Below are 25,864 nucleotides of genomic sequence, written 5' to 3' on the forward strand. Positions count from 1 at the left end.
TTGGTGGCCAATATATTATTGGTGGATAATTAAGAAAACAAATTTCTATTAAAAAAAAATTCTATAATGTCCAGAATGAGCATTTACTTTTGTTACATTTTGCTGATATTGCTGTACTTGTACTAAGAAGTATGTTTAAATGCAGGTATTTTACTAGTAATGGATTTTGTTGTTTTAGTACTTTTACTTGAGTTCTGTAAAGAATCTTAAAACCTCTTTCCCTGCTGGTAATCTCTCCCTGGTACTGAAGAAACCAGATTAAGATTAGCAGAGTGGAAATAAAAAAAGAAAATCCACTAAGCCTTTTTTTGGTCCTCATCCCATTTATGATATTGCAAGAGTAATATTATTGGTTATTGTATCAGTCACAACAAACAGATAATCGCTCATTATTGTCCCTGAAATTCCATATTGGTGCATCTCTACTGGATTACTACCTGGGCCTAGAAATGCCGTGTTAATTTGAATAAAAACATTAATCTAGGAGTATGCAACATATAAACATAAGCTATGTCTTTGGATACCCAGGACAAGTGAGTAATCAACATGCTGTTTTAATATCATCGTCCCACATGAGCAGGTATAATTCAATCATGAAAGTGAGACAGGAACAGTTTCATCACTTTATTAATGAGTTTAATTATTTATACCAACAAACAAAAACTGTTTCTCTCCCTCCATCCCTCTCCCTCTTCATCATCTCCTTTATCCAACCGTTCTGTTCCCAACAATGACAGTTTACCCTCAGACGAGGGTGATAAAAGAGCAGGGTCACAGCAAATTAAAAACAAAGTGTGACAGATCAGAAGATGGAAATAACATTAAAATAGCACATGTAGTCAGCTCTTCATTTAAGAAAAAAAGTCAGGAGTACTGAGAATAATGTCCGTGGTCTGTCAGCACACATACAAACACACACACATTCCCTGCAGCTGTGCTATGAAGCATACACACTGTACTAACGGGACGAACCCGTTACAATCATACGACACACAGTGAGCGAAAACGAGAGACGGTCGGACACAGGAGATGATACATGTCAATGGACAGATTCATTATTTCCCCTTTCCTCCAGACACACACACACACACACACACACACACACACACACACACACACTCACACACACAGGGTGATCCGTGCTCCCTCCCAACACCACGACCCTGTAGATCCAGAGGCTTGTAACATTCCCTTCACATTGAAGTTAATCGGAAAACTGGAGTTCCACCTGTTGGCTAGCATGTGCACCTGCATACACACAGGACCACTGATTGGAAAGCACACACACCAACATCTGGATCTCAGTACAGTATCTTGGATGTGAAATAGTTTTGCATGTGACATTGCTGGACTAAAATTTGGAATTTAAAAAAAAAAAAAAAATCCCTCAAATGTACCACCCCAGTGGAAAAGATAAGACCCCCCCCTTCCCCTCCCAAAAAAAACACAATACAATAAATAAAACAGTTATGACGACATTTATGGGCGAAAAGGGAAAGTCGTGAAGAGAGAAATGGAGGGAGAGAATAAAAATGAAACATTTTGTTCTGTTTTTCCCCTCCTGAACCAGGGACTGAAATGAAATCGTATTTACAGACTGCGACTGAGGATAAACAGTCCGGCCGCTGCTGCGCCGGTCTACTAGAGAAAAAAAAATTACAAGAACAACAATATAATAACAATAATAAAAATAACAAAATAAAATAAAAGGTACTTGATATTTACAGTTTAGCAGTGAAAAAAAAGGAGGAGGAAAGAGGGAAGCAGAAGGCAGAGGGAGGAGGACAAAAAGGAATGGAAGGGGAGGCTCCAAAAGCTGTTGGGTTTCAGGGGGTTGAGCATCATTTCTGGTCTGATTATTACTGAGATTAGTGGAGGTAATATAGTGTGGTCAACTCGGGCTGAACATGCACATTTGCGTGGTGGAAGAAAGACGACTGGTTCATGCCGACAGTGGACTGCTAGGCCGAGCAAATCATTCACGATCAGTTCCTACCAACACCACGGGACAACATGATATGAGCGTCGCAGGCAGGCTGTTTGGGAAGGAGCGACGAGGGTTTTCAACAGTTCTCTCAGACAAACCAAACAAAATTCATCCAGAGTTCTCCTCCTGCACAAACAACGACTGTAGCTGAAATGACAATGACAAGCCAGGTGAACGGTGAAAGCCTCCGCACCCGATTCTTCAACATAATCAAGCCGATATGACACTTAACACCGTGAAGTGACATAATTAAAGACTTCTCACCCTGCAGTGTTAGGCAACTGTGTTTATGACATGTGAGACATCATTGAGATGCAACTGGAGCCCCACACCAACGGCTCCCTCTGTGATAAGTTACGTTAACAGCCGGACAGTACACATAACTCACCCCTTTGCTTCCTCTCTACTCCTGTTGGAGATGTGCAAAATTGAGAATTAACATGAAACGCATGGTTTCCAGCTTAACCAATGAAAAGCTTATACTGAAAGAAATTAAAAAATGTGCACTCTGCTCCCTCTCATTCACATAAAAGGCAGTTGAGGAGCTAATATTCAAAAGGAAACTGTAAAGACAGGCTGTGGTGCCCTCCTTTGGAATAAAATTTAAAACCACATCTTATCTAAAATGAGCCAAAATCAGCCAATATGTTTTATCCGGTATCTACCTGGGAGATTTAAAAGAAATTCTTCACATTTGTTCACCACTGGGCTGAGTGAACTGACAATACTTGAGTAGAGTTCTTGGTAGAAAGTGACAGAAAAGCCACAAGTCTACACAGTGGGGTTGTACGATCAAACATGCACACTACAAGTGTGACATTTTTAACCCCACTAAGAATGATTGTCAATATTATTCAGGCCTAACATATGGCCTTATTTTCAACTCCATAGCCAATCAGGACCCCATTCAATGGCACCACGGCCACACATAAAATGCAAATAAAATGAACATAAAGGGATAAAAGTCAACTGTAGATTATAATACAGAAAATCCACATAACATGTACAACCCCCCCCTCCTCGTCTCCCAAACATCCCAACCAATGTTTCTTTATTCTAACAGGGCCATCATGGACTGAGAACTGCAGCTTATATTAAGCCCAAACATGGCGACCTAAATATCCTTAAAACAACTCCACACCTTCCTGAAGCCAGCAGCCACAGAAATTGCTTTCTTTTGGGAAATGGTTAAAATTCAGGGAAAAATAGCAATGCTGAGTGTTTATGTGGGTGTGTATAGTTATTTCTTTTTCTATTTTAAGGGTTTGGAGCCGGGAGGAAGGTTGAGAGGGAGAAGAGCAGAGGAGAGAAAAGGAAAATGGGGAAGACAAAAAGAAAGGATGACAGAGGGATGGATGCTCAGGTGCTGTTGTTGATGGATCCAGGTGCTGAGCTGGGCTGGGCGGTACTGTCTGACACACTGCCCTCTGCAGGGGGAGAGAGGGAGCACACTCATCAGTACACTCAGAAATTAGTCACTATTTTGGTAGATAGGCAGTTAGGTATGATCTCTGAACTATCATGTGATTATAATGTGTCTAAAAGTAAATATAAATGTATTTCAGGTAATATTCAGGAAAGGGAGAGAAGTAGTCTACTGACATTCAATGGCTGGGCAAAAGCTTCTCTTTGGGTTGGGTTTTAAAAATGGGTCGGGGTTGAAGTTCAGGCTGGGGTTAAGCTTAGTTTTTAGTCAGGGTCATATACATCAGACCGGCACATATGGATACTACGCAAAACGTCAAGGCTGCGCCCCTTTTGGGGGGATTGAAGACCGAAGATCCTATAGATGTCAATGCAATTGGATGTTTATTTGATTGTAATTTTGACATGTTTGAATGCATTTATCTCTCAAAGTTTTACTTGTTATTATTTTGTAAATTCATTTGTGCTCCAAGGACAAACAGCCAAATAAAAACGGTCACTAACTACATCAATAAATATATAAATAACGCCCCCTCCCTCCTCAATACGGTCAGTCAATGAAAAAGACAGCCTCAAAAGGAGTCTAACTTTTTGTTTTGATACATACCATGTGAGGCAGGCGATGTCTGTGCACGAGCGTGAGGAGGAATGAGTGTAGAGTTCAACTGGGGCTGGATAGACAGCTCTGAGGGAGCAGAAAAAGCAAACAAATCATTAATTACACAAAAAAATACTACGGGTGCAGTGATATGTGAACTAAGTGAAGGTCATCAGAGGTCAAACACAAGAAACACAGAGTAGATGAAATAGAAAAAAGAGTGACATGGAGAAGATAAACTGACCGACGGGACTGAAGTTGAAGAGTAGCGGCAGTTCTCGCCCGCTGGGCAGGCGGGTGTTGGGCTGACGTAGCTCATCGAAGAAGGCGTGCGCACACGCCTCCAGGGGAGACAGCCTGGTCACCGGCGTGTATTCCAGCAGTCGAGAGCAGAGGGCAATGGCCTCTGGTGGGGTACGAGGCTTAAACACCTGACAGAGGAGAGAAATTTAGAAACCTGGGTTTATGCAAATCCAAGACTGGATGTGCTTTCAGGCAGCGAGCGGCAGCAGCAAGGAGAGGGAAGGCAGCTGCTGCTCTCAGGCACAGCATTTATGATGGTTCAACTTTTCTAACTTGCCGCTCTGGCTCGGCATGTGATCATGGCAACCACAGAAACTACAGCGAGGGAAATGATACAGGAGATGATTTTACTGTATCAGAGTTCCCTGAATTATACACTTCTTCAGAGAGAATAAATGGATCAACAACATCAGCTTCAAAGTTTGATTATCCAGTCTGGGAAAATAACCGTTTGTGATACTATTTAGCAAAAACTTTTTATATTAACTGTGTCATATTGCTTTTCATTTCCTGTATTTTAAACTATCAATAAAAAATACCAGGCAGCAGCATCAGTGTTTTTAAAACTAAAACAAAGTCTACTTATATATAGACATGAATCATCAAATTCAAGTTTCTTATTTTGATATTTTTCCTACGGCCTTTTCTTACCCCATAAAGGGCAAAAAGCTGTTTCAGACAGAAAATATATAAATATATACGAACAATAAAACTTGGATAATGGCTATCCAGGATTAATATTCTCCAGTAGTGGCTACATACCTTTGTCCAAGGGTGTGCTTTGATCTGAGGGAATTTGAACTCTGTGTAGTTAGGGTTCATCTCCCGGATCTGCTCCCTTGTTGGTGTCCCCAGAACCTGATGAACAAGAATGAAAAATTAATTTTCATTAATATTAATCACAATCATTGGTATTTCCTGCATGCCTGGGATTGGGGATTGTAAGTGCAAAATGTCCTTTTACATGAACCAATCAAAGGATAGGTGATAGAGGTGTGGAAGTTTCTCGATTATAAGATGCATCGCGATGCGTACGTGAATGATTCTGAATCGATGCAGTGACAGGACATAATCGGGAGTTTGGTTTCATAAACCAAGTAAGAGTAGAAGGAAAAGTAACTAACTAACTAAAGTCTGCAGGGCGCTAGGTTAATTCATGCAGTGTAAAATACCATAGACATTCAGGAACTGCCCGGTCTTAGAGCTGCTATGTGAAAACCTAATTTTTGTAGATTACAGCACACTTGAATGAAGGATTTAATTTTTTTTGTTTTTATAATGTTTATGTACTGGAGCGGCTGTGGCTCAGAGGTGGAGTAGATCGTCCACCAATCAGAAGGTCAACGTTTAGATCCCCGGCTCCTCCAGTCCACATGTCGAAGTGTCCTTGAGCAAGATACTTAACCCCAAATTGCTCCCGAAGGTTGTGCCATCGGTGTGTGAATGAGTATTTAGATTAGATCGATTCTGATGGGCGGGTTGACATCTTGTATGGTAGCCTCTGCCATTAGTATATGAATGTGTGTGTGAATGGGAGAATACTGACATGTAGTGTAAGGCGCTTTGAGTGGTCATAAGACTAGAAAGGTGCTATATAAGTCCATTTACCATTTACTGAGGTGGTTCACACAGATATTGGTGTTGAAAAAAATGCAGCTTTTTATATTATAGACTGTTTAAGTCTGATTTTTGAAAACACTTTCTAAATAAAATGGGAGTTCAGAATTATCTGACTGCTTGTGTTAATTGAAGAAAAAGTAGCTATGTGCAGTAATATAGAAAACTGAGGATGCGACACATTGAGATGCATCGGGAATCGTTGTGCATTGGGCATGTTTTCTATAGTTCTTACAAATGCAGAACAGTTTCTTGATACCCCAAACCAATACTGACAGCAGTTTCAAACTTTAGACCATGTCTCCTTTCATCTAGCGGCTTGTGTAATCAGTTGGCTTTCAGCCGCTGTTTGTGGTATCCCTACTGTACCTTGATGATCTCTACTAGCTGGTCCACACCACTGTCCCCAGGGAAGATGGGCTGGCCCAGCAGCAGCTCAGCCAGCACACAGCCGGCCGACCAGATGTCAATGTTGGACGTGTAGTCGGTGGCACCAAAGATGAGCTCTGGGGCACGATAGTACCGTGAGCAGATATAGGACACATTCGGCTCCCCCCGAACTAGCTGCTTTGCACTAGAAGATGGTAGAAGGGAGATGAAGCAGAAAGACAGTTCAGGAGGGGAACGCCCATCAACATGAACCTTTCATTTCTCAGTGTGTCTGTTTTCACAAATCCGCAGCATGTAAGCAACGAAGTCAGAGAGGTATGAAAGACATATGACAGATCAACGCAGGGAAAGTCAAGACTGAGAAAGAGATGGCTACACAAACAGACAGCCAACCAAACACGCACGCTGACACACAGACAGTCACAACAATGGAAAGAATGATGGAGACAGACAGACGCGTCCAGAGGCGGCATCTGGTACTGACCTGCCAAAGTCACAGAGTTTGAGGATGGCCGTCTCTGGGTCCACCAGGAGGTTCTGGGGCTTGATGTCTCTGTGACACACGCCCTGGGAATGGATATAAGCCAGACTGCGGAACAGCTGGTACATGTACACCTGAGGGTGGGGAAAGAGAGGGTTGGCATAATGCTTGATAGTGTTTAACAACTTAGACAGACTCATACAGCTATTCCAAGAAGAAAAGCAAAAGAGCACTTGAGGACACCCAAGTTCACCATTAACATGTCTTTTCCCTGTTCTCATGTTTAGTCAGGTGAGTCATGACTCCAGTGCTCAATCAGGGTTTCTGCAGGGTTCACCAAGTTACATTCAAGACTTTTTAAAACCTTTTTAATACCACATTGAATGCAATTTAATCCCTCTTTCATTATCATACTAGCCTAAGTATTAAAGTACGATGGAAAACTAGCAGGGACAATATGGCCTTGAATTATCACGTTTCTTTCAGTACTTCCCAGCAGTACATAATTCATAATGAATTTAATTAATGCAATCTGGACCTGGATAAGCGGCAGAAAATGGATGGCTTAACCAATAGAAAATGATTAATTCTATTAAAGTTCATTTACGTTTTTGCTAAAACTGACACTTGCTCATTATGAGCTTAATCTACTGTACTCCATATAAAGGATTGAACAGCCTCCTGTGAGGACAAACCACCGTCGCAACAATCCCACTTTTAGTTCATAGATGTATAACATCTCCCAACAGCCTGCAAAAACATTTTATTACTAAAATTACTGCCTACAACAGGCAAGAGAAAACATCTTAAGATGAAAGGAAAAGAAAGAAAAAAAATAATACAATTTAAGATGTTTTAGTTGTTGAGGAAACTGAATTCAAGGTTTTTCAAGACCTGCAGATAGCCTGTTAATTAAGTGCATTTTATTAATTCAGAGTAGTAGCCTGTAATAGTCTTGTGCGACCTTAGGCAGTGGTTTTTAACCTGGGGGTCACGAACCCTCCACTGGTTCACAAGATAAATCTGAGGAGTTGCAAGATAATTAAATAGTACAGGAAAGTAGAAAACATTGTTCTGTTAAAAAAAATGTATGCAATGTATTTTTCAGACTTAGCTTTAATCTTTGCTAATTTGTTGTGAAAATGAATGAGGAGACAATCACTCTTCAGTCCAATTATAGACATATATAGGTAGACTGTGATGAGTGGTCACAAGTTAACACTTAAGGGATCACAAGCCAAAAAGTTTGGGAACCAGTGAACCAAGGTCTGTCTGACTTGAGCTGGGTACTACAAATTAAAAATCTCATATGCCATCTGGCTCTTCTACTTATCACAAGGTGATATAATTTATTTTGCAAAGGAATGAGCACAGGGAGGAAGGAGTGTGCATCTGCATATATTTTCGTCATATGCCAGTCACTTCAATATGTGCCCTGATTGTGTTTTTGGATGCGCTGCGTGTGTGCGTGTTGAAAGAAGCAGCTGTGTGGTGTGTGATGTAGCCCGCAGTGTCGTGTTTCTACAACAAAACAACATGGGGGAGAAAAATTCTCCCTGAAGATGTGAAACCATCCTCACCCAACCCCTATTTGACATTAGTCTACACATCCTAGGTCAATGGAGACATTCTCAAATACAAATTGCTCACTCAGTTAAGTCTGCACCCATTTAATGTGTCTGTGGAATGCAGACGGTAAGCATCTTAATATGACAAATCACTGTCATCATCACCATTATCATCATTATTACCCACATGATGCAGTGACAGCAGGCTGGCCGCAGATTACAAAATGATTACAGAGGAAATGATGACTGAGGGATGAGAGATGATGTTTAAAAAGGGGGATAAGAGAGAGAAGAGGGGTGAGGAAGAGGGGAACAATGAGAGGCGCGGGAAAAACATGGAGACTCAGAGGACGGGGAGGGGGGGTAAGATACCCCAGACATGCTGTGATAGAAGTGTGTCGCCGGAGGACGGAGGGATGACAGAGGAGAGAGAAAGAGTGAGAGATCAGTATGCATCTCAAAGCCACAGGGGAGCAGCAGGCTGAGGAAGGGAAATGGGCCATGAGACAGCTATAATGTCCTCTGCTGCCACAAACACAGTAAACACATAAACACTCTCTCTAAAATGAGCACCCTTTTGGACAGGGAACCAAGTATATTGCAAACAGATTAATCCCCATAGGACCATCTTTCCCTTTCGGCTTTCATAATCCTTAAACAGTGAGCAGTTAGATAAAACAAACAGGAAAATACAGGCAATTAATGATCAAAATATTATTTTCCGTTTCCACTGAATTTGTTATAAATTGCTTAATTACTGATTAAACTAAATTCAAAAGACTGAAATATGTAAATATAATACCTTTTATTATTTGACAGAGCGAGAGAGAGCGAGAGAGAGAGAGAGAGAGAGAGAGAGATAATGACCTGGCACTGAACCAGTGACTAAGCATGAAAGCAAAAAGTACAAATTAAACCAATTAGTCCAAGTGAAAATATCAGCTATCCCATTTCAGTGGCAGATTGTGACCTGGGGCACTTTCACAAACCATAGTCCATTTGGCTAGTCCGAATCAGAGTGAAATTTATAGTTTTGGTTCGTTTTTCTATTTAGTCTGATAAGGTTTCACAGTGCGAAAATGAAAGCGGACCAAATAAAAAAAATAATTTGCAGAGGGGCGTGTACGAAGGAGCAAATTATCTTCTTGTCTCAAGAGCTGCCACTTCTATGCAGGAAATCACAGATTTTGAAATATTGCTGTCGAAGTGTTTTCACTTTGACTCGACACTGATCTGCTGTGCACACGAATCCCTTCTCCTCCAGTTTATCGCTAATGGCTTTATAAACGTCACTAACTTTGTGGACTTTATTTAGCATATTCTGTATGTTCTCTTCGGCCCAGATGTCAAGCAGCCTGTGTTTTGGTTTGCTTAGAAACAGATGTTTTGGTTCGCACCAGAATACGATTACTGCCCAAACAAACTGCACCACAGTTCGATCAAAACGGACTAAATGTTGGCTTTACAGTATTTCCTTCAAACCTTGGAAGAACCAAGAGCACAGATCTCTGCCAAAGATGAACAATTCTCCAACTTACAAAACAGCTGCCATTCTAACAGATCCTACTGTATTTGTCTGTCTTCTGTGAGCTTCAAACAAAGCAGCACGTTTGGCAATCTGGATGTCAGGGGTTCCCAAACACGACTAAACACAGCATTATAAGTTACAGCTAAATTGCATTTCAGATGCATTAATCTCACATCACTGCCAAAACGAATACAGTGATTCTCAGCTGTTTTAAAGATGAACAGACGGGGGTGAAAACATAGCACCTGCAAGCGTTGTGGACAAGTCTGTAGTCAGAAAGACTAGACAGTATATTTGCTTCTATGATCATAATGTCATCCCTGAATAACTAAAATGGTGAAAGCAGTTAGGGGGAAATGCCCATGTGCACACCCAGCTGTGAGTGTGTATATTTTTGTGTGTACCCACCTTAACATAGATGATGGGGATGGTGGTTTTGGCCTTGTTGAAGTGCCGAGCTACCCTGTACACTGTCTCGGGGACGTAGTCCAGCACCAGATTCAAATACACCTCATCTTTCTGGAAAGGAAGAAAAAAGGAAAGAGGGCTGTATAATTAGAAGTGGAAAGTGATGCTATAAGTATAGAACAAACCACTCTAATAAAATATGTTGGGTTGTACATGGGGTTAGTAAGTCAACAAAAAATAATCATTGTGGCTGTATGCAGTGATTAGCTATATGATTGAAGATGGCTTTTAGAAGGACAACATGACACATTTATCTTATTCTCTGCACTTATTATCTTAAATGAATATGTGCTGCAGTCGGCAAACAATGATTAAATAAACAATTACAGTTGATGCAGCTCATTGACAACATCTACACATAAGTAATAAAACTCATCTAGTGTAAACACAACAAGTTAGGCTGCCATAGCAAATATTTCTTAAGTACAATGGAGTGTAAACAATGTCTGACTCAAATACAGGGGAGGATATTAAGGCTCATTGACACCAATGTAATACTTAATTCATAAACTATAAAATCTTTCTGTTTTTTACAGCAGCTGTACAGCTCATGTTTTCTCAGATGCAGATATGTTTAAAGCAAAACCACAATAATAATCTGAGCAATTCAGCAAAATGTGCTTGAACACTTAAAACATTAAGTAAAGAGTTCAGAAGAGTGAAATTCAATGTACGTCAAAGACCAGGATCAACTTGTCTAAAACATGTCTATGAATCATCATTGATGCGTGATCCATTAAATGGCTGGGTGTGGAGGCAGAGTGCTTCATCTGGAAACTTGATCCCTACTGCATGAAACGTCAGGTCAGTGCATACACACCTTCTCTCCACTGGAGTAGAAGAAGTAACGTAGCCTCACAATGTTGCAGTGGTCCAATTTTCTCATAATTTGCAGCTCCCTATTCTGCAATGAAAAAAGGAAAAGAGGGAGAAATGCAAAACTTGTGAATTGTGCAAAAACACGACTGTCAGAGCAAGACTGGCACAGGTCCGTAATCCGTAAGACAAATACTGAAGAACATCATATTCTAATCCACAGAGTGAAAGAGCAATAAACAAAGTCTACCAAGAGCCACCACAACTGTCTTTGTAGATGCAATGTTTACAGATTTCTGTAATTATCTGACTGTAAGCCTGTGTAAGCATACCTTAAACCTCTTGTCTTGGAGAACTTTCTTAATTGCCACCATCTCCTGGCTGTCGATGAGGCGAGCCTGGTAGACCACTCCAAAGGAGCCATTTCCTATAACCTTTATGTCTGTATAGGACACTTCCTGTGGGCGATCGGGGCCCTGGCCGGGTGTAGCTACCACCGTCGTCACCTTGCCACTGTCTCCTGTGGACGAAAGCACAAACAAACTCGTTAGAAAGATCCTGAAATGATCAGAACCAGGGTCCAAAAGAACACTTGGCAGACGCAAAATGCGATTAAATTTAGTCTTTTGCGCTGCTGGTTTGCTCTCACTTCAATCCATTGTAGGGATGTAACGATACCGATACTGGATCGGATATCGGGCCGATGACGATTCAAATAGCTGGATCGGATATCGGTGACAGTGGGGCCGATCCATTCAATTCAATTTGATGTTTATATACTACTGTATATACATTATATACTGGGATTTGAATTCATGTCTAAGTTTTGACCAATCTGTTGCTGCATTAAAATGGTTTACCCTTGAATTGTAATTCTTATTACTTTTGAAGATTTTTCACCAAGTCGTTGGAGTACGATTTATTATTTTAATAGTAAAGACCAATTAAATAGATTTATATCTATGCATTTATTTGTTACATTTTGTTATAAAAAGTTAGGAAAGCAATGTTTATGTCAGGCCTGATGTTGCTTTACAAATTAAAGAATGATCCCAGTCACTTCCACACAGTGAGGCATACAGCTTATTAATTAAACACTGGTATCAGATTGTTACTCGGTATCGGGACTGAAAAAATCGTATTGTTGCATCCCTAATCCAGTGGTGTACTGGCTATCTGGCATATGGCCAGTGGGCCCGGTGGGCCGCCGCATCGACGGGCCGGTGTAGAGGGAACTGTCTGAAGACTGAACATGTTGCTACAGAATAAATAATATATTACTATTATTACTCCGAACTTATTATGGTTACTTATTTCTATAGCAGCACAACTGTCAGGACTGAGTGCCGCGGCGCTTGCTTTGTGTGTGTGTGTGTGTGTGTTTGAGAGAAAGTTACAAAAAGAGTGGAAGAGAAGGTGCAGGTGGACTATTGCACTCAAATGTGTCCATAAGTTATTAATAACTCACTCAGAACGCTGCTTTTCGACCCGCTTGCTAAACCTGTGATATTTTCTAGCAAATTTCCTTGAACCCGCTCGACCCGCACATCACTACTGGCCGGTAAAATATTTTTCACCTATTGGTTAACTTGAAAGGCACCTTATTTTTCATGGATAAAGTGATGTTTAGAAATGTGAGAAAGAGTGACATCATGACCCTCTCCAGTTCAGCCTTTAAACCAGAGTCCTTAAGACAGAGAAGCTAAACATCAACAAGCCCTACATCCTTCTCTAAATGGTTGTGACCTATGTGGTGGCTCCCCAGACACACTGGCTGGTAATGAGCTGCTGATACTTCCCACAACACTTTCCCTCTGGTCCCCTGGGTGAAAAAAGCCCAAGCTCCTTTCATACTGCAGGCACACACGATGCAGGTCTACTGAACTCGCATTCAACCAGAGTTAGACCCATTCATATGAGTCTGCTGTCAAAGATTAATCCCTTGCCATCACAATAAATAGAGAATCGAGTCTACAACAGTATTCCAAACATGTTGCAGCTGAAATACACTTCACTTTACTCACGTAATTACCAAACAAATCACTAATAAAATTTGTTTCAGTTTTCCTTGCAGCAAGCTTCTTTGCTTCGCTGTTTTCAGGGCTTTTCAGGAACAATCAGCGGTCCTTCAGGACCACTTCAGAAAACGGGGCTACAAGGAAGTAGGGCTGCACAATTAATCAATTTTATCGAAATATGGCCTACGAAAACTTTCAAATTGCAGGAGGCGCAATATTTGTTAAAGGCCAAATGTGTGTCAAAACACCATATTAAATTAAATATTGTCGTGCTGCAGAGATGTCCTGGCCTACACATCATATTCTATAGACTACATACCTCTACAAGAAAACATCTTTGTTTGGTACAGAATCTTGCAATCAAACCATAATCATTTTAATGTTGCAATATCAGTCAAAATAATCGCAATTAGATATTTTTTCAAAATCGTTCAGCCCTACAAGGAAGAGTGGATCACAGAGGCAGCTACACATTTTCACAACATGTATCAAACTGAATGAACAGAAAGAAATCAAAAGAACTTGACTCCTGCAATTACAGCGGGACCTGTCAACAATGCCACTTCACATATAAAACTCATACCGTCAACCATCCCCACTCAGGAAAAAGGTTTGACATTAAAGGCTTTATACCTTGTAGAAGAAAAAATGTAATATATATGCTGAAATGTCCCTGTGGCCTCGCATATATTGGAAAAACAACAAGAGCCCTTAAAACTAGATCTCTGAACACAGGAGTGCCATTTGTAATCATGATGCAGCAAGTTCAGTAGCTATCCACGGTGCTAAAGCCCAACACTACATGCTTGACCGTCAGATATATTGGCATTGAGGCTGTTAAATGTCCTCGTAGAGGAGGTGACATTGACTCTCTGCTCCTGAGGAAACAACTATTTTGGATATACACACTGGGTGCTCTCACACCAAGAGGTCTGAATGTGGACTTCAGTATCAGACCAATTCTGTGATGTTTATACAGTATGTAAAGGGCAATATCTATAGACTTGATCAGATCATTAGGATGATGTTGGACTCTGTATATGTGATTCAAACAGTATTGTGATGTGGGTTGATATTAATGCTTTGCCTGTGGTTATCTGGGATAATCACAGTGAGTGGAATTGTGTTCTTTTTCTAAACATGAAACTATTACCGTTCACTATGATTTGGGTACTTGGTTGACTCCAGATGTATATGTTGTTTCCATAGAAATAAAATAGGAGTAGAAGTGTCAATGAACTGTTTGGTGTGTTAATTTGACTAGTACAAAAGAAAATGGCGATTGTCGTTAGTTGTTATGGTGACAACAGAAAACACGTCAGTAGGGGAGTAAAGTGTGTTCGCAGCTTGCTGGGAAGAAAACGGACGCAGCTCCCGGAGACAGAATGGCTGGCTCGTTAGGTAGCTTGTCCCTCTCTGTAGAGGCGGAGAATGAGGCGGAAGGACCGTTAAGACCTGGCGCTGTCGCTGTCTGGCTCATTTTCCATTTGGTGCAGCAACAAAGCATGTCGGAAGCAGCCCAAGAGCTAACCAACCAGCAAGGTAGCTTGCTAATTCCACCATCCTTAAACGCCACACTGGTTACAGAAAAGTTGTCACTCATCTGGCGACAGAAATGTGCTTGGTCCATTAGTCCAGCACCTTCCCAACGGTTTTGGATGTGCACGACCACTGTACATTGTTTGTCCATTCCAATAATATAAATATACCCCAAGGACAAGTTGATGTAATCCCTATGTAAAAGCCAGTTAAGCACACAGCTATATTTTTTTTACGTTATTACCACATGCTATGGTTTTTTTTCTGTTAGTATTGAAGTTCATACAACAGTTATATAATTTGAATAGCATGTTATAGCCTAGGTGGACTAGGCTATGGTTATATTTATATTTGCTATTATGCTTTCTTTAAGAGCTAAAACACAGGTACATATGTTATTATTATTTACGACAGAATGTTTGACCTTGCGGAAATCAGGCAAAGTGAGATGTTCATGATCTAACAGTAACTGACAGCTCTATTTAGGGTCAAGTAGCTGCTCAGTGCTTTACGCCTGTGTCCGTGTTGGGTCAAGAATGATTTGACAAATCGGCACTAGAAGCAATGACACTGGGAGGGGAAGAACAGCAGAGAAGAGGCCCATTGCCAAAAGGCTTGTCAGAGCCTGTGATAAAAATTGCGTGGACAGTAGCACACCCAGAAGTGCTACCATTTCCTGGGCTTGCTCACTTCGCCTGTCTCAACAGGACCCCTCCTGATCTCTAGTAGGCCTTGGTCCCCTAATCTCAAAATGGAGTCAGACAATGAAGCATTTAGGTCTCTCCCATAAACTGACAAAAAACCAAGAGAGTAATTTGGCTTCAACAGCTATTTCTGTCTGTATGAAAAACATTTAATAATTTAATAAATTCCAAATTGATTTACCATCTCCAATTGATTCGTGATGACAAAAGACAACTGTATACTTTGCTATTTTTGCAATTTTCCAGCTCAAACTTTCTCAAGGTTATCAGTAAACAGCCGATAGCATATCCACATGATTGGCCTAGATCTGATCTCTACCCTCAGGTCAGCAGGAAATATTCTGCATTTGAGATCAGTCACTGTGCGGTTCCTGCACATTCCTGTATCCTGTAGTCCAGCTCCGCAATACAATGTTCCCCTGTATTTCCTTTTAGCATCACTTTCACACTCTTTTTAAACAAGTTAAGTCAGAGGGGAGCCCATTAAATATGGAGCAGCTGTGGCATGATAGTCCCTTGAATAATGAATGCAAAGATGAGCACTCTGCCCAGCTGTCAGTGAATAGCTTTGGTTTCTGATACGTCAAGCCTGATGAGTAAGAAAAAAGGGATGAGCAGACTCATCACACCCACACTAATAAGCAATTAGCTTGGAGCTTGTTTGTAAGTGTAAAACTCTAGCACATGTTTAACTTGATAAAATGATGACAAATTATAAAAATATTTGATAATTTGTGGCCTATAGGAATTATAAGAGCACCTTGCCTGATGATAGATTTACACAGGGTGTGGCTTGGATAAATCACTCCAGGGCTATTGGTGCCTTTTAATTCATACATCTAAACATTCCCCTACTCCACAATAGAAGATGCTTCAATTGACACCAATTGGAATCACATAATATACATTACAAATAATTCTATTGATTTTCCTTCAATTTGCTGATCAGAAAACTAGACTGCCGATTTCAATACCTCAACTCAACTGGATCAGCATTTTGCAACGACAGATACTGATTTAAAATCTATACCACACTGCATAGATGGGATCATTTTTATGTAAGGTAACATGAGGCCAGAGATTGCTGTGATTGCCGTGGCACAAAATTATTGGAAATGTTTGGATCACACAAGTCTGAAACAATCCTACGCAGCCGGCTGTGGTGCGCAATACACTGATACATCCTGGGTCGGGCTCACTCGGGCATACTTTGTACTCATTGTGTGAGTGAAAATAAAAAATCCGCTATGCGCACCATCCAAAATCCTTCCGAGCACACTCCCCGCTCGCTTGTGCTCTACTGCGCTCACATATTCTGAAAAAGATATTTTTTTATTCTTCTTTACCTTATAAAGGTATCGAGTACCGATACCCAGCCCTATTCATGTGTAACTTTTAATCAGTCTGTTGTGCCTGCCTTGTATAGAGAAGCACAAGCTGCTGTCCACTTCACGAATTATCAACAGGTCAGTCTTCTGATGGAGCATTACATTTACATTACAGACATTTGTGATATTTATTTTTTCTTATTGACCATATGCCACTATTTGAATGTCTTAACTGTAGTAAGAATTATGGTTAATGAGCTGTTGAATGTTTGTTTGTGCAAGTTATTTTCTGCTATTGTACAGAAAACAAACTGAACCGTGACCCCAAAGCCAAGGACCATACCGAACCTTGAAGTTTGTGTACTGTTACACCCCTAGTATTTAATGTGGATTGGTCACGTCTCCTCTCGCATGGCAAACTGTTTCCAATATACTAAGCTAGAATTCCCACTTTCTTGATGAAAGATGACCCGAGGTGGATTTATGTACTTGGCCAGCTGTTTAAACCCAAGCATAGATGCTTTCATATATACATAAGTGTAGGCATCCAGGTGAATAGTTAGATTAGGTTATGGTATGGTCACCATATGCTGGTTAATAAGAAGGTGGCCTGGAACTCAGTAATTTGAGATATTTTCGCTGATTAAAATGTCCACTTCTTCAGGCTACCACATGACATAGTATTGCAACCCTAGTTTGTCAAAAATCTGTGCAAGATCAGACTGGATCGAAGAGAACGCCTAAAAATGAAGACTGATGAATTCAACCTATATCCCTTCTCTTTATCATTTACTATGCCGCTAATATTTATGTGTGTGAGCTCAGGATTTAAAGGCAGGACAGAGGCAGCTGGGATTTTAAAGGGTGTAAAGGAGCAGGCTGACATGTTCTTCTGTCTGTCTGTCTCCATCTCCCCCGTTTCAGTGCATGGGACAGTGCCGCTGCCGCACTACTGTTCATACACGCGGTATCCGATAATAATTAATGTTGAATATGAATAATGGGGATTATTCCTTATTTCATGGGCCATTTTGGAATTTATACATTATTATTACATACTTAAATATATAAAAAATAAATAAATAAACGAAGCATTCGAAAACTGATTTGGAGATTGATTACCAAGGCAACGGTCGAAGCTTCCAAGCATTCGGGTCAGCCTTAGTGAACACAATGTAGAACAAGAATTAATGGCGCTAAGAATTACACCTTTTTTAGGTACATGCTGAAATGTGTCCTTCGCACAGAGCACTGAAAACTGTCAAATAATGAAAACTCCTTCACTGCTGCACTAAAGACCATTAATCAAATAATCACTATTAGCTAAATGCTGCCAAGTTGTCTGACAACAGTAAATACAAGTTAACGGCGACATCCGTCTTGTGTGACTGGCGGTATTGGCAGAATAACAGAGAGTAGAGGCAGCAAAAAGCGACCTTCTTAACATTGCTGCTAAATAGCGTCTGAGCAGGCAGACATCATCGTGCCTCAACCTCCGTTTTGTCCATGTACATTAAAAAATGAGCCTGGGGTTTTCGGATTTATCCACTCCAGAGAGCTTAGTTTTGGGCGTGAAAATAGTCAGGTTAGTTTGGACAAAAGGCCAAAAAGGTAGAGATGGAGATATGTTTTCAGATTTAGCCAGCTTAGAGTCAATGTAGTCTAAAACAGCACTTTTGTGATGTTTCTGCAAGGTCTAGACACCTCTGACCTAAGGAAAATGCTTTCACAGAATGCAGCAAATCCTGATTACCAAGACTGAGACATTCTGAAAACAGAGTCATGAGAAAAGTGAGCTTACATTCAAAAGCAATGGTTGTGAATGAGCCAAATCACCTGATGAAGATCTGCTGATTGGCTGCATGTGCTAACTTTAGCAAAGACTTACTACACAGCAGCTTGAGTCAACTTTGATCTTTGACTTCCAATCATTTTCTTTGTTAGTAATTTCACCTGCTCTAATAATTAATTATTTATCAAAGACAGTATTATTTTGTGACAGGCCCCAAATAACTTTTTTTTTTTTTCCTGTTTTGAAGATGCTACTAAAAGTTGTGATGCTATTTTCTTCTGTTTCTCCCAGTCTGTCCTTCTGCACACCTATGTCCAACACTAAGGACCCTTTCAAACTTGACAACATAAACATTCTAACTGGGCCCCTTTTTCCCGTTGAAATGTTTTGCTGCGTCCGAAATCGCATACTATGAACTACATACTCAATATGTGTACTATCGTTCATCATACTTTTGAATAAATACACAGTAGTATGTATCTTTCCGGACGCACTGAACTGTATTTACGACGTAACTTCCTGAGAGCCTCCTTGCCGGTTGGAGACTCATAACCATGGTAACCCATACCAATCTCATGTGACCAAAAGAGATGTGAGAATCATAAAGTCTGTACTAATTTAACAACTATATTACGCCTAGAAAATGGAATCTTATACTTACACTTAAATTAAAGCGTTATTGACGTTACGAGATGTCCGCCATTGTCTGTTAAGATCATTTGTCATTACTACCGCATTGCATTGTGGGATATTTACACTGGCATAGTGTCCAGTGTTTGCATACTGTAATATTTTACCGGAAATAGTATGTAATTCGTGTACTATTGGTTTCATACTACGGTTTTGGACATATTAAAATGTCTCACATACTGTTTTAGAGCAACCAAACATCCTAAATGGGCCCCTTTGTATTTCCTGTTGCAATGTCTGTTAATGCAGTAGCTGACAGGAAGTAAATTTGGACCAAAGCTGTTGCCCTAGCAGCAGAATGGCATTGAAAAGGTCTACAGATCTTCAGCCAACTGCTACCGCTGCATAGCTATATTACCCCTGAGCATTCTGCAAGTTCTTGTCATCACACCAGCAAAACCAACTGGAGGGACTTTGCTGTTGGCAAATCAGGGTTTCCAGCAGAGGCGTCAAAATGGTGAAGATAGTGAGCATGTTCAACCACCAGCGTAAAAGTAGACAGCTTACTTAAGGGAATAAATGGCTTCTCCTAAGGAGTACAGAAATGTAATTCAATTCAGAACTTGTCTTCCACTTAGGGGGTTGCACAGGCACTGTGCCATACAAAGGTTCTCACTTTCTTCATGTAAGATGACCTGAGGTGGATTTATGTATAGGACCAGCTACTTAAACCCATGCGTAGACGCTTTCATATATATAGGGCAGCTTTGGCTCAGAGGGTAGAGCAGGTTGTCCACCAATCGGAAGGTCGGTGGCTCGATCCCCGGCTGCTCCGGGTCACATGTCGATGTGTCCTTGAGCAAGACACTTAACCCCAAATTGCTCCTGAAGGCATAGCCATCGGTGTGTGAATGAGTATTTAGATAAGATCCTGATGGGCAAAGTTGGCACCTTAGCAGCCTCTGCCATCAGTGTATGAATGTGTGTGTGAATGCTGACATGTAGTGTAAAGCGCTTTGAGTGGTCGGAAGACTAGAAAAGCGCTCTATAAATGCAAGTCCATTTACCATTTCATATATGCACAAGTGTAGGCATCCAAGTGAGTAGTTAGATTGGGTAAAGGTAGGTTAAGTATGCTGCTAGTTAATAAGAATAGGGAACTCAGTAGTTTGGAATATTTTCATAGATATTAATTTCCATGTCTTCAGGCCACCACACGGCATATAGTATCGCAAGCCTAGTTTGGCAAAGTGCAAGAGCAGACTGGACCAAAGGGCGACGCCTAAAAAAGTTAGACCACATAATTTTGTATAGGACCAGCTACTTAAACCCATGCATAGATGCTTTCATATATGCGTAGGCATCCAAGTGAGTAGTTAGATTGGGTGAAGGTAGGTTAAGTATGCTGCTAGTTAATAAGAATCGGGAATAGTTTGGAATATTTTCATAGATTTTAATTACCATGTCTTCAGGCCACCGCACGGCCTATAGTATAGTATCGCAAGCCTAGTTTGGCAGCGTAAAAGTAGACAGCTTACTTAAGGGAATAAATGGCTTCTGCTAAGGAGTACAGAAATGTAATTCAATTCAGAACTTGTCTTCCATTTGAGGTGGATTTTTGTATAGGACCAGCTACTTAAACCCATGCATAGACGCTTTCATATATGCACAAGTGTAGGTAATGAAGTGAGTAGTTAGATTGGGGTAAAGGTAGGTTAAGTATGCTGCTAGTTAATAAGAATGGGGAAATCAGTAGTTTGGAATATTTTCATAGATTTTTAGTTTCCATGTCTTCAGGCCACCACACGGCCTATATAGTATCGCAACCCTAGTTTGGCAAAGTGCAAGAGCAGACTGGACCGAGGACGACACTTAACCCCAAATTGCTCCCGAAGGCATAGCCATCGGTGTGTGAATGAGTATTTAGATAAGATCCTGATGGGCAAAATTGGCACCTTAGCAGCCTCTGCCATCAGTGTATGAATGTGTGTGTGAATGGGTGAATGCTGACATGTAGTGTAAAGCGCTTTGAGTGGTCGGAAGACTAGAAAAGCACTCTATAAATGCAAGTCCATTTACCATTTCATATATGCACAAGTGTAGGCATCCAAGTGAGTAGTTAGATTGGGTTAAAGGTAGGTGAGGTATGCTGCTAGTTAATAAGAATAGATGATCTGAGGTGGATTTATGTATTGGACCAGCTACTTAAACCAATGCATAGACGCTTTCATATATACCCAAATGTAGGCAGTGAAGTGAGTAGTTAGATTGGGTAAAGGTAGGTTAAGTATGCTGCTAGTTAATAAGATATATTAAATATTTTCATAGATTTTAATGTCCATGTTTTCAGGCCACAACACGGCCTATGGTATAGTATCGCAACCCTAGTTTAGATTAGCAAAGTGCAAGAGCAGACTGGACCAAAGGACGACGCCTACAAAAAGTTAGACCAGATAATTTCAGGTCAACTCTTTACAAATGTTAATGACGAATATATCAGACTAGAGCAGTGAGGTGGATTTATGTATTGGACCAGCTACTTAAACCCATGCATAGACACTTTCATATATGTGTAGACATCCAAGTGAGTAGTTAGATTGGGTAAAAAGTAGGTTAAGTATGCTGCTAGTTAATAATAACTCAGTAGTTTGGAATATTTTCATAGATTTTAGGCCACCACACGGCATATATAGTATCGCAACCCTAGTTTGGCAAAGTGCAAGAGCAGACTGGACCAAAGGACGACGCCTAAAAAAAGTTAGACCAGATAATTTCAGGTCTTTACAAACATTAACAAGCTAGCTAGCTTCCACACATCTGATATTAAAGACAAATATATTAGACTAGAGCGGTCGGCTAACACCAACTATACTTTTCTGTTCCAAATGGAAAAATATAGGTTAGATAATGTTGCAGAAAACATTTACATAACGCAATTAACTGATGAAGTTCAAAAGCTAAAGATAATGTTAGCTATGTGATATAAAGCTCCTTGGTCCTCTGTAATTCAATTCAGAACTTGTCTTCCACTTGAGGTGGATTTATGTATAGGACCAGCTACTTAAACCCATGCATAGACGCTTTCATATATGCACAAGTGTAGGCATCCAAGTGAGTAATTAGATTGGGTAAAGGTAGGTTAAGTATGCTGCTAGTTAATAAGAATGGGGAACTGAGTAGTTTGGAATATTTTCATAGATATTAATTTCCATGTCTTAAACCCATGCATAGACGCTTTCTTATATGTGTAGGCATCCAAGTTAGTAGTTAGATTGGGTAAAAGGTAGGTTAAGTATGCTGCTAGTTAATAAGAACTCAGTAGTTTGGAATATTTTCATAGATTTTTAATGTCCATGTCTTCAGGCCACCACACGGCCTATATAGTATCTCAACCCTAGTTTGGCAAAGTGCAAGAGCAGACTGGACCGAGGACGACACTTAACCCCAAATTGCTCCCAACGGCTATGTGAATGAGTATTTAGATTAGATCCTGATGGGCAAAATTGGCACCTTAGCAGCCTCTGCCATCAGTGTATGAATGTGTGAATGCTGACATGTAGTGTAAAGCGCTTTGAGTGGTCGGAAGAACTAGAAAAAAGCTCTATAAATGCAAGTCCATTTACCATTTCATATATGCACAAGTGTAGGCATCCAAGTGAGTAGTTAGATTGGGTTAAAGGTAGGTGAGGTATGCTGCTAGTTAATAAGAATAGATGACCTGAGGTGGATTTATGTATAGGACAAGCTACTTAAACCCATGCATAGACGTTTCCATATATGCACAAGTGTAGGCATCCAAATGAGTAGTTAGATTGGGGTAAAGGTAGGTTAAGTATGCTGCTAGTTAATAAGAACTCAGTAGTTTGGAATATTTTCATAGATTTTTAATGTCCATGTCTTCAGGCCACCACACGGCCTATATAGTATCTCAACCCTAGTTTGGCAAAGTGCAAGAGCAGACTGGACCGAGGACGACACTTAACCCCAAATTGCTCCCAATGGCTATGTGAATGAGTATTTAGATTAGATCCTGATGGGCAAAATTGGCACCTTAGCAACCTCTGCCATCAGTGTATGAATGTGTGAATGCTGACATGTAGTGTAAAGCGCTTTGAGTGGTCGGAAGACTAGAAAAGCGCTCTATAAATGCAAGTCCATTTACCATTTCATATATGCACAAGTGTAGGCATCCAAGTGAGTAGTTAGATTGGGTTAAAGGTAGGTGAGGTATGCTGCTAGTTAATAAGAATAGATGATCTGAGGTGGATTTATGTATTGGACCAGCTACTTAAACCAATGCATAGACGCTTTCATATATACCCAAATGTAGGCAGTGAAGTGAGTAGTTAGATTGGGTAAAGGTAGGTTAAGTATGCTGCTAGTTAATAAGATATATTAAATATTTTCATAGATTTTAATGTCCATGTTTTCAGGCCACAACACGGCCTATAGTATAGTATCGCAACCCTAGTTTAGTTTAGCAAAGTGCAAGAGCAGACTGGACCAGAACCTGGATTGAGAGCTTGTCTTCCACTTGAGGTGGATTTATGTATAGGACAAGCTACTTAAACCCATGCATAGACGTTTCCATATATGCACAAGTGTAGGCATCCAAATGAGTAGTTAGATTGGGTAAAGGTAGGTTAAGTATGCTGCTAGTTAATACGAACTCAGTAGTTTATTTTAGGAATCTTTTCATAGATTTTAATGTCCATGTCTTCAGGCCACCACACGGCCTATATAGTATGGCAACCCTAGATTAGTTTGGCAAAGTGCAAGAGCAGACTGGACCAAAGGACGACGCCTAAAAAAAGTTAGACCAGATAATTTCAGGTCAACTCTTAACTAAGAAACGTTAGAAAGCCAGCTAGCTTCCACACATCTGATATTATAGACGAATATAACCAAGAGCAGTCGGCTAACACCAACTCCTGGGTTCAAATGGAGAAATATTGGTTAGATAATGTTGCCAAAAACATTCACATAACGCAATTTACCGTCGAAGTTCACAAGGTAAAGATAATGTTAGCTGTGTGATATAAAAGCTCTTAATGAAAAACACAGCTAGCTGTTAGCTGGTTAGCTCCAGTTAGCTCAGCAGCTAACAAGCTAACAGTGAGCTGCTCGACACTGATCGACACTAAGTCACGTTACGACTCATTTATCTAATAAATAACACCCAGACAGAAGCCTTAGTAACAACACTACACTATACACTATACTATAAATATAAAAACAATACTTACTGGGCAGTTTCAGGTTGCCAAAGCTCGTGGAGCTGCTTCCACTGGCTTGTGAAGCCCCGGTCTTTCCTGTGGAGCTTCCGCCGGCTACTGCTGATCCGGCGCCGGCTGCAGCGGATCCGGGAGCTCCGGGAGGCTCAGCGAAGGAGCTGGTCCTGGGCCGCCCGCTGCCGCTCATTATTTGTGTGAACTAAAAGCCGGGGGGCAAGGTTGTATTAGCAGCCAGAACCGGCACACTGTTTGAGCTATTTATATGTATTATAAGTGTGTGTTTTAGTAGTGGATATAGATATAAAACTAGACTTACAGCGTTCTGTATAGGCTGCCCGTCTCCCCCTTTCTTCCTCTGTACGGTGATGGTGGGGGGACTGGGGAGGTGACGCACAACCACGTAAGATCCGCAGGGGCTGCTGGGAAAATGAGTTCTTTCTTGGGGCTTTGCAAGGCCACAGTACTACAAAAATATGAAATTTACAAGTAAGTAAGTAAGTAAGTAAGACTTTATTTATATAGCACATTTCATACAGGAGTTGCAGTTCAAAGTGCAAGCAGCAAGAGCAGTGCATGGAGTCAACAAAATCATGATAAAAATAATAAAACATTTTAGAACAGTAGAAATAGTAAAACAGGAAGCCAGTGTAAAGTAGCTAGGACAGGACTGATGTGTTCTCTTCTCTTAGTTTTTGTTAATAACAAGGCATTACAATTGTGATTTTTTCGTCCATATTGTAATAATACTTTAAAGTTGAGATATGCATGGACATAATAACTAACATAATATTAATTTATTAATTTTTAAACCAACAAAGTAATAATAATAATAATTTTATTTGTAGAGCACTTTTCAAGCACAAAGCACAAAGTGCTTTACAAGGAAATTCACATCCTAGACAGCAGAATACAATGAAACATAAATAATTAAATTTAAAAAAACAATAGAATGGGAAAATAAAGAAAATAGCATTATACATATTCATACAATTACATATGCACATCAGCACACAAGCATACAAAAGACTAAAATTCAGCTGATTGGAAAAAAACATTCTATAAAAGTGAGTTTTAAGACTGGATTTAAAAGTCGTGACAGAGTGTGCTGATCTAATGCTCAGTGGAAGACTGTTCCAGAGTCAGGGAGCCAGTACTGCAAAAGCTCGATCACCTTTTGTTTTTAACCTGGTCTTTCGAACAGTTAAAAGACCCAGACTGGCAGACCTGAGGGGCCTGTTTGAACAGTACCGTGTGAGGAGCTCAGTTATATACTCCGGTGCCAGGTCATTCAGAGCTTTATATGAGATTAAAAGCACTTTAAAATCAATTCTAAAAGAGACTAGGAGCCAATGAAGTGAAGCCAGAATTGGTGTGATGTAACAAAGTAACAATATATGTAAGCCCTAAATGACGCTGAAAAAGAAAGACATCCGCCAAA

At 40.4% G+C, this 25,864-nt stretch overlaps 1 protein-coding gene across 1 annotated transcript; it reads right to left on the minus strand.

Moving 5' to 3' along the window:
* Positions 1-610: 610 nt before the first annotated feature.
* gsk3ab (glycogen synthase kinase 3 alpha b) lies at positions 611-24,893 on the minus strand. The gene is made up of 11 exons (XM_037784640.1): positions 24,743-24,893; positions 24,439-24,625; positions 11,514-11,701; positions 11,186-11,269; positions 10,306-10,416; positions 6,805-6,935; positions 6,300-6,504; positions 5,076-5,171; positions 4,255-4,441; positions 4,020-4,097; positions 611-3,414 (listed from the first exon to the last, which is right to left on the minus strand). Exons 2-11 carry the CDS (start codon positions 24,611-24,613, stop codon positions 3,347-3,349), a joined length of 1,323 nt encoding a protein of 440 aa, XP_037640568.1. The 5' UTR covers positions 24,614-24,625; positions 24,743-24,893; the 3' UTR covers positions 611-3,346.
* Positions 24,894-25,864: the final 971 nt, after the last annotated feature.

The sequence above is a fragment of the Sebastes umbrosus genome, chromosome 11 (genome assembly GCF_015220745.1).
Source record: "Sebastes umbrosus isolate fSebUmb1 chromosome 11, fSebUmb1.pri, whole genome shotgun sequence".
Lineage (NCBI taxonomy): Eukaryota > Metazoa > Chordata > Actinopteri > Perciformes > Sebastidae > Sebastes > Sebastes umbrosus.